A 13,857-nucleotide genomic window follows, 5' to 3' on the forward strand; every position below is an offset into this window, starting at 1 on the left:
TTTGATTAGTTTCCTTTGACTTTTTTATTATTTACATTTTATTAGTTTATGCCCCTAATGATATTTCCAGTCAATGAAATTGAGACAACCTGGTTAGACGAAAAAGAAATACTGAATCAATGGTAACTAAAATGCACTCTTTATGGAAACAGAAATATTAAACATGGGTCAAAGATTTTACAAAAGAGCACAGTTGAAATGTATTTATTTACAGCTTAATGTAGGTATTGAAATAAGCATTTTTGATTACAATATCACATAAATATTATGATCAAAAACCAAAATGAGAAATTTCTTTAACTTAATGTTTTTAAAACTTTATAACAATGTACTGAAGTTTCAAAAAAATAATTTAAAGTTATTGACTTAACCTTTACTTGTGCATCAACTCCAAATTTCTCAGAACACTTTTAAACTTCCCTTATCTCCTGCTACAGCTCAGCTTTTCAGGCTAGCTTTGGAGACAGTGTCCTAGCCTTTCAGTCATTTCTGGGGTTGTACGTGATCCTGGACATCCAACGTAACAACTCTCTTTCATTGTTGAGCCCCATATTGCTGAAGGCCTCACTGAACTGCTCCAAAGTGTTTCAAACGAGCAAAGTTGGCCTTCCATATTCTGATATAGGTAAGTCGAAGCATGGGGAAACTGCAGTGGTAATTTCAGGCAGTTAGTCCAGGTAAGGAAGATCTGGCCCAAAGTTTATATTTACGGAATAAACGTGAAGGAAGAAAGGAGAGTAGATAAGACTTGTGGTGATAGGCTTCATTCTTGACCAGCACCTGATTTAATTTCCCGAATACATTTCATCTTGATGGACATCTACAAGGACAATGTTTCCTCAGGAGACATATTTAGAATGTGTACACTGCCCGTCCCTATGAAATACAGAAACATGAATCATACATCAGAATGTGAAGCACTTATACATCCAATCAGTATGGATAATTAGCAATTCCTTATTATATTCCAACATCTTTATCCTTTCAAACAAAGATTGCAATGAAAGTTACTTTTCTGGTCTCAATTCTTAAGTAAACTTCTCCCAGCCACACGTTCCCAACTGAACAGGCTCACATGCTGTTTATTTTTGAGCTCTTAGCACTCTTAAGACAGCCATTTGTACATGCACAAATAACAACAACTGTCTTTGTGTCTGCACAACAAAATAATCCCAAAAGTTTGATTCAGTTAATGCCAGTAAACTACATTGCATTTCTGGTGATTCTTTGAAGAATAAGTTAATTAAAAAGCAAGCTTTTCTTTTAAAGAATTTTAGAGTACTTGACCAAATAAAAGTGTAGTTATATAGCTTTGGCAGATTCAATGGTAGTAATATTTCGGCTGCAAGTTTAATCATAAAAGTTTGATCCAATCCTTATTTAGTACCTTGTATAATGTTTAAATAATTGATTTAAAAATTGCTTCTTGGTTTCCTGATGAGAATGCTTTAATCTGATTCTGTGCTGGGATATCACACCTGGGATATCATTGAAATGATGCCTAACAGCAGTATACTTTGAATAACTGGATCTATGTGGGATTTTCTTCTCAAATTTAGTGGGGTGAATCATCACCACCACTGGTGGCACATCCTATCTGTGCAGACAACAGCTGAGATGTGATATTTAACACAAGCAAGTAGCCTGCAACACACAGCTTGTGCAACTTATCACACAGATTTGGTATTACCACACCAGTGCCTTTGTCAGCAACTTAAAAAGAAAGAAAATGAGAAATTTGGGAAATTAATTAGTGCACTTAGAGAGAATGAAACAGTTATTGCTATTTCTTCCACAAGATCTTAGCTCGGACATAAATATATATTTACACAAGCAATACCATATCCAGGGTCCTTTTATGGGAGCAAAATTACCAGGGAAAGAAAAGCTATCAGGAAACTCGCTAGCTGCACACACCCCTCCCCCAACCAATTACACCTAGAGACATAGAGTACTACAGCACAGAAACAGGCCCTTCAGCCCCTCTAGTCCATGCCAACCTGATCTTCTGCCTAGTCCCATCTACCTGCATCCGGACCATATCCCTCCAAACCCTTCCCATCCATGTACGTATCTAACTTCTCTTAAACGTTACAGTTGAACCCGCATCTCCCACTTCTGCTGGCAGCACATTCCACACTCGCACCACCCTCTGAGTGAAGAAGTTTCCCCTCAGATTCTTCTTAAGTATTTCACCTTTCACCCTAAACCTCTGACCTCTAGTTCTAGTACCCAACCTGAGGGGAAAAAGCCTGCATACGTTCATCCTATCCATACCCCTCATAATTTTGTATCTTTCTATAAGATCTCCCCTCATTCTCCTGCGCTCCAGGGAATAAAGTTCTAACCTATTCAACCTTTCCCTATAACTTGGGCCCTCGTGTCCCAGCAACATCCTTGTAAAATTTTCTCTACACTCTTTCAAGCTTATTGATATCTTTCATGTAGGTAGGTGACCAGAACTGCACACAATACTCTAAATTTGGCCTCACCAAAGTCTTGTACAACTTCAGCATAACATTCCTAACTCCTGTGCTCAGTGCCCTGATTTATGAAGGCCAATGTGTCAAAAGCTCTCTTTACGACCCTATTTACCTGTGACACTACTTTCAAGGAAATATGGATCTGTATTCCCAGGTACCTTTGTTGTACCGCACACCTCAGAGCCCTACCATTCACTATGCAAGTCTTACCCTGGTTTATCCTCCTAAAGTGCAATACCTCACACTTGTCCGCATTAAATTCTGTCTGCCATTTTGTTAGCCCATTTTCCTAGCTGGTCAAGATCACGCTGCAAGCTTTGATAGCTTTCCTTGCTGTCCAGTACACCACCTCTGGGATATGGGTTAAAATCAGTACAGATCAAATATGAAAATCTTCCAGTTTCAGTCCAAGACCTAGTGGATATGAACATGCAGCAAAAACATTGTTTGTAACTTGACAGTAATCAGTAGTAGAGTGTCAGAAGTAAAAGATTATGGTTGAAAAGGTTGGCTTAATTAAAATATAGAACATAAATGAATCATTATAAATTTATTTTTGGTGTCAAATCTCCAGCTATCAATTTATAAGCAAAGGGATAGGAGTCATCTGCACAAGAGGATTATTTGCACTTAAGCCTCACATAAAAGGAGCGTTGCAGTGTTTATTCATAGCTTTTCTGCTGGTAGCGCATAATGTGCATAGTATTTGAATTTCAGAGCCTGAGCTGCAGGTTGTGGTGTAACACTGCACTTGATTAGAACTGGAGGGGAGTTTACTTGCAGTTATTCAATATGCTGGAGACTATATACATGAATACAAGTATTTGTTTTCAGAATAATTATCATACACTGACATTACCTGCAAGTTTTTGTGCTACACTCATAGTCATTCTGACAGGAGGCTTGAATGGGTTTACTGTCAGTGATCATCCTCCAGAAAGGAGTGTTCCGGGAAAGACGTCTAAGAAGAGGGGATCTCTGAGAACCTTCATTGTGGATGGGCATTGAATCCAACTTGAAATAAAAGTAGTACCAGATAATTACTAAATGGAAAAATGAATAAGATTTTCAAAAATTAAATTTATAATTGACGTCTGCGAATTCATTAATTCTCAATGTTGTATGGCTAGAATAAAACAGCTCAAGAAATATCCGTCCATAGATCAGAAGGGTAGTTCATGTTACAACATTGGATTGCTCTATCACAAAGCAGGACAGTGGCAGCCAATGTCCATTAAATATAGGTGATCAGACCTCTTGGGAGCAGCTGGAAACTTGATATTATAACAGAAGCACATTTTAGAACCATAAAGGAATGAATAGGGGGATAAAAAAGCTCTATCAGTGCTCATCCATACTTCACAAAACCCTGAAGGAGTGCCCAATGTGTCTTTGAGTGCAGTAGGCCATGATTCATAAATCGCCTAAGAATTTAATTTGTTATAGTTGCATTAAATTCTTTTCACACTCCTTTGGGTAATTGGGGTTAATTTGATATGTAATTTTCCCAATTGTGGAAATACAAATAAATTGTAGCACTGGTATTTTTCATCTAGGATTTCCATGACCTGATTCACGTTATGCAGGATATAAAGAGAAGCTCCATTAAAAACATACTTTATTTTAACTGTTAAATGTTCCTCATCAAATGCAATCATTTAATGATTCCAGAATACTTATTCCAATCTTGTGACATCAGAGATGTCCTCAAATTTTTTTTGTATATTTACAGCTTGGTAACAGGCTCTTCCGGCCCAACGAGTCCGTGCCACCCATTTTAAACCCATATTAACCTACTTGTACATCTTTGGAATGTGGGAGGAAACCGGAGCACCCGGAGGAAACCCACGCAGACACGGGAGAATGTACAAACTCCTTACAGACAGTGACGGGAATCGAACCCCGATCACTGGCACTATAATAGCGTCACGCTAACTGCTATGCTACCGTGCCGCCCCGAAATCAGAAGATCTCTGTTAGGGTAGTACAAATATTCAGTAGTCTTCAGATTAGTAAGGGAAAGGGAGCTATCGCTAGCTGGGGCCTAATAAAATGATATAAGTTTGTAAGATGGGATCAGGACAACTCCCACAGTATAGATCACGTAAATTAGTTTGTCATTAAGGGATCTTTTAATGGGAATCACAACAGGCCTTCAATCCATTGATACAAATTTATTGTAATCCACCCTCAGTAGGTCTTCACTGTATTTGTTTTGATGATTGACATTTTCATCCTCAAGACGCATATAAAACCTGCTCTAAACAGCAGAATATAACTTATACTAGAGAATCTATTGCGTAGTTCAATTTTTTTTTACATCACGTGATGGAAATATACCAAAAAAACAATTACTAAACACATTCCAATACTTAGTGTGCCACTAGTGTAACTTGGAATTATTTTACCAAGTCCTCTGTACCAATGACATGCACATGTACAAGAGGCCATCAGGCACAAACAATGGCATCAAATGCAGAGCAAAGTACATCCTGCTGTGGCAACTCAACGTCCACGCAGGCGAACCGGCTCGGCGGTCGGGGTACACGTCGTCGGAGCAGTGGGGCCCAAGATGGCGCTGGGCCTTCACCTTCCCCGAACGATAGGGGAGAACCCACACGTGCACGAAAAGATTTCGATGACGTAGCACGTACGTCATTTCCATTTTCGGAAGGTGGGAACCGTGTGGCTTGAAAGGCCCGATCAAGGCAGGTAAATAAATCAGTCTTGTTCCACAGTTTGCAGACTCGTGACGTTATTCTCGCATTGCGGTAGCAGCTGCTACATTGGTGACCCCGACGGTCCATACGGATTTTGGACCCACATAACGAACGACAACGCAGCGGCACTCAAGCTGCCCACCTTTTGGACGCTTCAGCCCCGCGTGTGGTTTGACCAGGCCAAAGCCCAGTTCCAACTTCGACAGATCACCTCCAACTCCACGTGCTACTACCACGTGGTCAGCTCCCTGGACCAGGAGACAGCCGCCCAGGTTGGGGACTTAATCCAGTCTCCTCTGGAGGAAGGCAAGTACCCGGCTTTCAAGTCCCTTCTCATTCGGACCTTCAGCCTCTCCCATCGTGAGCGTGCCGCCCGCCTGCTTCATCTCGACAGCCTGGGGGACAGATCTCCATCGGCCCTGATGAACGAGATGCTGGCCTTGGCTGAGGGACACAAGCCCTGCCTGATGTTCGAGCAGGCCTTCCTCAAACAGCTGCCCGACGACATTCACCTGCTGTTGGCCGACGCCGACTTCAGCAACCCACCTGAGGTAGCCACTCGGGCAGGTGTCCTGTGGATAGCCAAACGCGAGAGCAGTTTGTCTGTTGGCCAAATTGCCAGACCGCGTGCCCAACGCCTACCTAAACCAGTCCCAGCAGCCGAGCGACCACACCCCAGAAACACAGACAACGGCACTAATGACCAGCTGTGTTTCTACCATCAGAGGTGGGGTGCGGAGGCCTGTCGATGCCGCCGCTGATGGCTACGACGGATGGCCACCAACACAGCCTCCTATTCGTTTGGGACAAGCAGTCTGGGCGTCGTTTCCTTGTTGATACTGGAGCAGAGGTCAGTGTTTTACCCCCGACCAGCCGCGACACTCGTAGCAGACAACAGGGACCTGCCCTCAAAGCCGCAAATGCCACAACGATGCGGACTTTCGGTACCCGTACAGTCCAATTACAATTCGACGACAGCTGTTTTACCTGGAATTTTACCCTTGCCACCGTCGCCCAGCCACTCCTGGGAGCCAACTTCCTCCGGGCCCACAGCCTGTTAGTTGACCTGTGAGGGAAACGGCTAGTGCACTCCAGAACCTTCCAAACTTACTCTCTGGGAGAAGCCAGTCTACCAGCCCCGTGACTGGACTCCGCTTCCCTGTCCGGCAAGGAGTTCACCAAGCTCCTAGCCGAGTTCCCATCGGTTCTGGCAGCACAGTTCACGAATTCGATGCCCAGACACGGGGTGCGGCACCACATCACTATGACAGGGCCACCCCTTCACACCCAAGCATGATGACTACCTCCAGACAAGCTCCGCCTGGCAAAGGAGGAGTTCCTCCGCTTAGAGGAGCTGGGGATCGTTAGCAGGTCAGACAGCCCCTGGGCCTTCCCCCTGCACACGGTCCCCAAAGCCACTGGCGGGTGGAGGCCCTATGGCAACTACCGCAGGCTGAACGACGCCACCACCCCAGGCCGTTACCCCATCCCTCATATCCAGGACTTCACGGCAAACCTACACAGGGCCCACATCTTCTCCAAGGTGGACCTCATCCGGGGATACCACCAAATCCTGGTCCACCCTGACAACGTCCCCAAAACTGCGTTCATCACGCTGTTCGGCCTTAAGAACACCACACAGACCTTCCAGCAGCTGATGGATGCCGTAGGCCACGACCTGGACTTCGTATTCATTTATTTAGATGACATCCTCATCGCCGTCCGTAACTGCCAAGAACACCTTTCCTACCTCCGCCGACTGTACTCCCCCCTCAGTGATTTCGACCTCGCTATCAACCTGGCCAGGTGCCAATTTGGACTCGACTCTATCAATTTCCTTGGCCACAGAATCACCAGCGAGAGAGCAACACCCCCTACCCACCAAGGTAGATGCTATCCGCCATTTTGCCCGTCCCAACACGGTCAAAGGCCTGCAGGAGTTCGTTGGGATGGTCAACTTTTACCATCGTTTCATCCCTGCAGCAGCCCATATCATGCGCCCTTTGTTCTCGCTGATGTCTGGCAAGGGCAAGGACATTGCCTGGGATGACAAGGCCACGGCTGCTTTCGTTGAGGCCAAAGAAGCCCTAGTAGACGCCGCGATGCTGGTACACCCCAGGACAGACGTCCCAACCGCCCTCACGGTGGACACATCCAACACCATAGTCGGTAGGGTACTGGAAGAACTAATCGAAGGCCATTGGCAACCCTTGACGTTTTTCAGCAGGCATCTTAGGCCACCCAAACTCAAATACAGTGCTTTTGATCAAGAACTACTAGCGCTGTACCTGGCAATCCAGCATTTCTGGTACTTCTTAGAAGGCAGGCCTCTCACCGTGTTCGCTGACCACAAGCCATTGTCTTTCGCCTTCTCTAAGATCTCCGATCCCTGGTCAGCCCGCCAGCAGCGACATTTGTTCTACATTTCCAAGTTCACAACGGATATCCAACATGTCTCCGGAAAGGACAATGTCGTTGCTGATGCACTCTCCAGACTGACCATCCACAGCCTGTCCCTGGGTGTAGACTACGCAGCCCTGGCTGACGCACAGCAAGCCGACAACGAGCTGCCCAGCTACAGAACCACAGTCTCAGGCCTGCAGCTCCAAGGTTTTGTAGTTGGCCCAGGTCAGCGGACCCTCCTGTGCGACATTGCAACCAGTCAGCCCCGCCCTATAGTTCCTGCAGCCTGGCGGAAATGCATTTTTGACTCTGTACACGGGTTGGCGCACCCGTCCATCAGATCGACTGTCCGACTAGTCGCCAGCAAGTTCGTCTGGCATGGCCTGCGCAAACAGGTCAGTGAGTGGGCCAGGACTTATCCGCACTGCCAGACATCAAAAATCCAACGACACACCAAGGTCCCGCCACAGCAGTTTGAGCCTACCTGTAGAAGGTTCAACCACATCCACGCCGACCTCGTTGGTCCTCTGCCAGTTTCAAGAGGAGCCCGGTACCTCCTTACCATCGTGGACCGGTTCACGAGGTGGCCAGAGGCAACCCCTCTCTCAGACATCACGACCGATTCCTGCGCCCGGGCACTGCTCACAACTTGGGTCTTGCGCTTTGGTGTTCCGGCCCACATCACTTCAGACAGAGGCGCCCAGTTTACCTCCAGCATATGGTCTGCATTAGCGAACATGCTAGGAACGCAGCTGCACAACACCATGGCCTACCACCCTCAGTCAAACGGGTTGGTAGAACGTTTCCACCGCCACCTGAAATCAGCCCTGATGGCCCGCCTGGAAGGTCCTAACTGGGTTGACGAACTTCCTCGGGTCCTGCTCGGCATACGCACTGCCCCCAAGGAGGATCTCCATGCTTCATCGGCTGAACTCGTGTACGGTGCACCCCTGGTTGTCCCAAGGGAGTTCATACCCGCCCTTAGGGGGCAAGAGGAACAACCCACGGCAGTCCTGGAAAGACTATGCGAGAGGCTCGGCAGTTTGGCACCAATTCCCACTTCGCGACATGGTCAGTCCCCATCCTGTGAGCCCACGGAACTACGAGACTGTAAGTTCGTTTTTGTTCGCAGGGGCACGCCCCGGGTACCGTTGCAATGACCATACGGGGGCCATTCCAGGTCATCAGAAATAATGGGTTCACCTTTATTTTGGACATTGGGGGCAAGGAACAAGTCTTCACGACAGACCGCTTCAAACTGGCCCATTTAGACCTACAACAACCAGTTGAGGTCCCAACACTGCGACGCAGAGGCCAACCACCTAAGCAACGGCTAGCACAGCCCGCAAACTTTGGGGATCGTATCGCTGGTTCTGGGGGGGGGGGGGGGGTGGTTGTGCGGCAACTCAACATCCACGCAGCCAAACCAGCTCGGCGGTCGGGGCGCGCATCATCGGAGCGGCAGGGCCCAAGATGGCGCTGGGCCTTCATCTTCCCTGAGCAACGGAGGAGAACCCGCGCGCGCGAGAAGATTTCGATGACATAGCACGTACGTCATTTCCATTTTCTGAAGGCGGGAACCACGCGGCTTAAAAGGCTCGCATAAGGCGGGTAAATAATTCAGTCTTGTTCCACAGTTTGCAGACTCGTGACATTATTCTCGCATCGTGGTAGCAGCCACTACACTGCGTTATTTGTTCCGTGTATACAAGGCCTGTGGACGGTATAGGCTTTGCAATCTGCAGTAGCCTTAACCAGAATGTCATGACCATCTTTGTATTAATTAAAGGGAACAATCCACCACTGACCCTTCCCTTGAATTGACTGATTCTACTCTTCCATGCCTGATTGTCTCTCACTGCTGGATCTACTCCTCAACTCCACTGATCCTATTTATCCATCACAGGCTCAAATATCTCATAGACTAACTCCCATCCTCTTTACTCCCAGGATCCATTCTATCATTCTATCCTCCCTGTGATTCTTTGCATCCCACATGTTAATCTCTGTCTCTACTTCCTGATCCTTTCTTTCTCTGGATCCTTTCTACTCAACCCAACATCTCCAACATCTCTCTTCTCCCCCCCCCCCCCCCCCCCCCGAAGGTTCCTTCTGTTATCCGGGTCTGTTGCTTATGGAGGCTCTGCAGTGATGGTAGTTTGTGGATTAAAATGCCTATCCATGTATTTAAACATAAAAGGTCAGTTTAACTGTACACAATGTACTGTGGTTCGTGTACAAAAGGTTATTGCTGTCAGGGCATTTTGCTCAAAATTGACGTCAACCTTCATGTTGTCATTTTAACTCAGTCATAGTTTCTAGCTTAGCGCATATTGTTCTTTGTGTGTTCTGCCAACAGACTGTTAACGAAAGAATATACTTTTCTCTGTGGTTCTTTTTTCCCTTTCCTAAAGACAGAGAGTAATTTTGACATAGAAGATAGTATTGTCTATTTTACACTGTTACAGCCATTGGTTACACATCTCTTCTGATTTTCAATTGCAGAATGAAATGCCTACCAACTGGGCCCAGCCTACAGTACATTTTCTTCTAGATCAAGAGGTCCTGGATTTAAGTACCACTTCAAGCACCTGGGCACAAATAATCTCAACTGGCATGACAATGCAGGACTAATCTTTGACCTGTACCATCTTTCAGATATATTAACTGAGGCCCTCACCCTTCATCCAGGTGTTGTAACAAGTCTCCATTTTTAACAATATCAGAGCTTTTTCCCCCAGTGCCCTGACCAATAATAATGATTACTGAAAACAGATTATCTGGTCATTATTATATTATTGTCTATGAGATCCTGTTGTGTCAAAGATAGCCATCATGTTTTCTGCATTGGAATAGTGATTACAATCCAAGACTACTACTTTGGCTGTAAAACGTATTGGAAATCCTGAAAGGAACAAGGAAGGCACTATGTAAATTTAAATCATTCTTTTTATTGTTAGCAACGGTGAGTTCTGATGTGCCATGTGCACTGGCCACCTTTTTATGTCCTATCTAAGTAAACACCATTCATTTGTAGGCTGAGACGTTGTCAATAAGTTATTAACCACGGAATGCTTAAGAGATGTCCTCTCCTGTTCTTGTCAGACATCAGCATGCAACAATATTCGGTAGGGATTATAAATCAGGAATTTCAGCTGATTTTTTGCCTTCTCAGCCCAGAATGCTGAAACATGTTGCAGCAGTCCTTAACTTGAGATTAGTGACTTCATAACAGTACAGGGAACAGTCCTGGAAGCTTCCTAGTCTTTTTGCCACAGTACCTCATTTGCCCAGTCATAAAGCAGAAATGAAAAAGACTGCTATAGATAATTGTATTATACCTCTTTTTTTTGTTTGCAAGAGACTAGATAAGACCAACATTAATTTCACTTACCTTAGAACAAATCAACAGTAAAGTAATAAATGTAATAATTAGTCTTGTCCTCCAACGTCTAGCTTCCATCTTTCAAAACTGTCAGGCAATTGTTTCAGTCTGGTGAAATTTGTCAGTTGTGGGATCAAGTCTGGTTTTATATCTGGAGTATTCAAGGACACAGTCTGTTCTGTCTTTTATCTACACAGACTGGGCTTGCATCAGATTATTTGCCAAGTATTTAGCAACTTTAAAGATTTAGTATTGAACCTCTCATGAGCCATTCCTCAAACAAGAGAGAGGAAAAAAAGTAGATCCTTTGATAACTTTATTGGTTTTATTAACTAACTCAGAATGATGGCCATATATGCACATAGTTTCTGTCCTGAAATCTCAAAGTGTTTGGGATTCTTTCGTATCCCTATGGAGAAATGCAGGAATCTCAAATGAAAATTTAAAGTTCTTCCCAAAATAATTAATGACTCATCCTAACTCCACCCTCTTCTGCACCCAAAAAGTGGGTGCACTGATGAGGGAGCATATCCTTGAGTAAATGCTGATGTGCAGCTTTTCCACAATGGCAGGCAGCACATACATTTCCCTTCCCTAGTTTAAGAGCCAACTCTTTGTCTCCAGCGCCTCAGCAGAGATCAACTCACAAAGCATATTGAAAATTGACCCTTTGTTTTTTCACATCTCTCTGAATTAATACTAATTTTAACTGCAACTTTACCTAAAATGTACAACACATGTTGAACATTAATTAAAATGCTATCCTTGGTGTAAGTTTGCTATAAATGTGACTTGCTCCTTTTTGTATATTAATTATCATCAGTAGTTAAAACAGTGATGAGTTCAGGTTTTTCATAACTCTGAATATTGCTGAAAATGCAGAAGAACATAAAAAGTTGACCTCTGTAACTGCCCACAGCCATAAACACCTCTGTGATATTTGCACTCTTGTTGAACAGTCTGGTTTTCATACATATAATAACATGCCTTTGGGTGTTAATGTCCTGAACCTCTCCTGTTTGCCTTGCTTAATTAAGATGTTGCTTGAAGCCACCTTTATTTACCAAGCTTCTGAGATCAGCCTTAATCTGATTGAGAGGCTTATTCCAAATTTGTTTGAAAATGTGAAAGCATCATTGGATATTTTACCATGTTAAAAGTGATACTGAAATAGAAATTACTGTTATTATCACCAAGCCAGATAGTAGTTTTCCATATAATCCAAAATGTGACCAGCCTGATTCCATTAGCAGGGCCAACTTTTTATTTGACTTTTTAAAACCTGTGAGTTGTATCCAGTTCTGTCCTTGGCTAATATCCAACAGACAAATTCAGCACAGAGAAAGGTTCAAAACTGGAACTTTCCAGTCAGTATGAACATGGAGTATTTTCACCCAAGTGACTGAAGGTACTACATTTTCTCCTGTCTGTTCTCCTTTTATTCAATGTTGGTGCCTTTCCATCAGTTTACCATCACTGGTAGTCCCTTCAGGTGTGAGTAGCAGTGCATTTTTAGAGTACTGCTCTATCTAGAAATTCATAGAAATTATAACATTGAAAGGACTGAAAGGTGTCTTTTCTATGGATAGGATAAGATAAGATCTTTCCTAGTCACATGTACATCAAAACACACAGTGAAATTCATCTTTTGTGTAGAGTGTCCTGGGAACAGCCTGCAAGTGTCGCCACGCTTCCAGCACCAACATAGCATGCCCACAACTTCCTGACTCGTACATCTTTGGAATGTGGGAGGAAACTGGAGCACACGGAGGAAACCCATGCAGACACAGGGAGGACGTACAAACTCCTTACAGACAGCAGCTGGAATTAAACCCAGGTCGCTGGCACTGTAATAGTTTTACGCTAACTGCTACACTACCGTGCCAGCCCGTAGGTGGCATACCAGTCAATGTTCATGCAGTGTAATAAGTGTCAATGCCTTTGGAAGAATAATGGATAAGGTAGGGAGAAATTGGTTTTCGTAGAAAACGCAACAGCTAATTTGGATCAATGACAACAATGGCAGACCAGCCAAATCCAATTATTCATATAATACTGAGCCAGTATTATATGCCAGTGGTAACTTTCCATATAAGCAAATAGTTCCATCTCATTTACCCACACTGTTCCCTTCAATCTCCTTTACTTCCTATATTTATTGAACTAAACCTGAAATATTGACATAGATTCTGCTTTAATTAGTCAACCTGGAAACTTCCAAACTCCCTTTTCTCTTTTTGGCATCCTTCCTCTGCCTAATGAGATGTCCTGAATCTGCACAACGGTCTATCCAAACATCCGGAATGAGGGTATTCAGCCAAGAAGGTAAAATATCAGCTGAAATCTATCAAATTCTGTCAGGATGTAAAGTTGCACTTTGAGTGCAGCCTTAAGTAAATTTCTCTTCCAATGTAAATAGAAGCTGAAAGTACAATGGGTAAAAACTAAAGGACCTTGTAAAACATTTGGGGAGATAGCGATTCATCACAAGATCACAAGACAAGGGAGCAGAAGCAGGCTATTCGGCCCATCGAATCTGCTCCAAGGAAAGGGAAATAGAAATGGGGAATGGGGTAAGAAGAAAAAAAAACCTATTCTATTCCCAATTTCCAGCCTTATCCCCATATCCCTTGATATCCTGACTATTTAGATATCTATCTATCTCCTCCTTGAACGCCACCACTGATCTGGCCTCCACTGCTGTACGTGGCAAGGAGTTCTACAAATTCACCACCCTCTGGCTAAAGAAATTTTTCCTCATCTCTGTTTTGAAACTGCACCCTCTAATTCTAAGATTGTGCCCTCTGGTCCTGGACTCACCCACCAAGAGAAACAGCCTAGCCACATTTACTCTGTCCTTTCCTAT

At 44.3% G+C, this 13,857-nt stretch overlaps 1 protein-coding gene across 2 annotated transcripts; it reads right to left on the reverse strand.

Annotated features, from left to right (window-relative positions):
- Positions 1-141: 141 nt before the first annotated feature.
- leap2 (liver-expressed antimicrobial peptide 2) lies at positions 142-11,169 on the reverse strand. 2 transcript variants are annotated; one of them, XM_052021065.1, is made up of 3 exons: positions 5,547-6,056; positions 3,343-3,526; positions 142-876 (listed from the first exon to the last, which is right to left on the reverse strand). In XM_052021065.1, the coding sequence occupies exons 1-3, from the start codon at positions 5,587-5,589 to the stop codon at positions 840-842; spliced, it is 264 nt and encodes an 87-aa protein (XP_051877025.1). In that variant the 5' UTR covers positions 5,590-6,056; the 3' UTR covers positions 142-839. The 2 variants fall into 2 exon arrangements, with proteins under 2 accessions (XP_051877025.1, XP_051877026.1); XM_052021066.1 differs by lacking the exon at positions 5,547-6,056 and adding an exon at positions 11,001-11,169 and having other exon boundaries at positions 156-876; positions 3,343-3,497.
- Positions 11,170-13,857: the final 2,688 nt, after the last annotated feature.

Source organism: Pristis pectinata, chromosome 8 (genome assembly GCF_009764475.1).
Source record: "Pristis pectinata isolate sPriPec2 chromosome 8, sPriPec2.1.pri, whole genome shotgun sequence".
NCBI classification, from domain to species: domain Eukaryota; kingdom Metazoa; phylum Chordata; class Chondrichthyes; order Rhinopristiformes; family Pristidae; genus Pristis; species Pristis pectinata.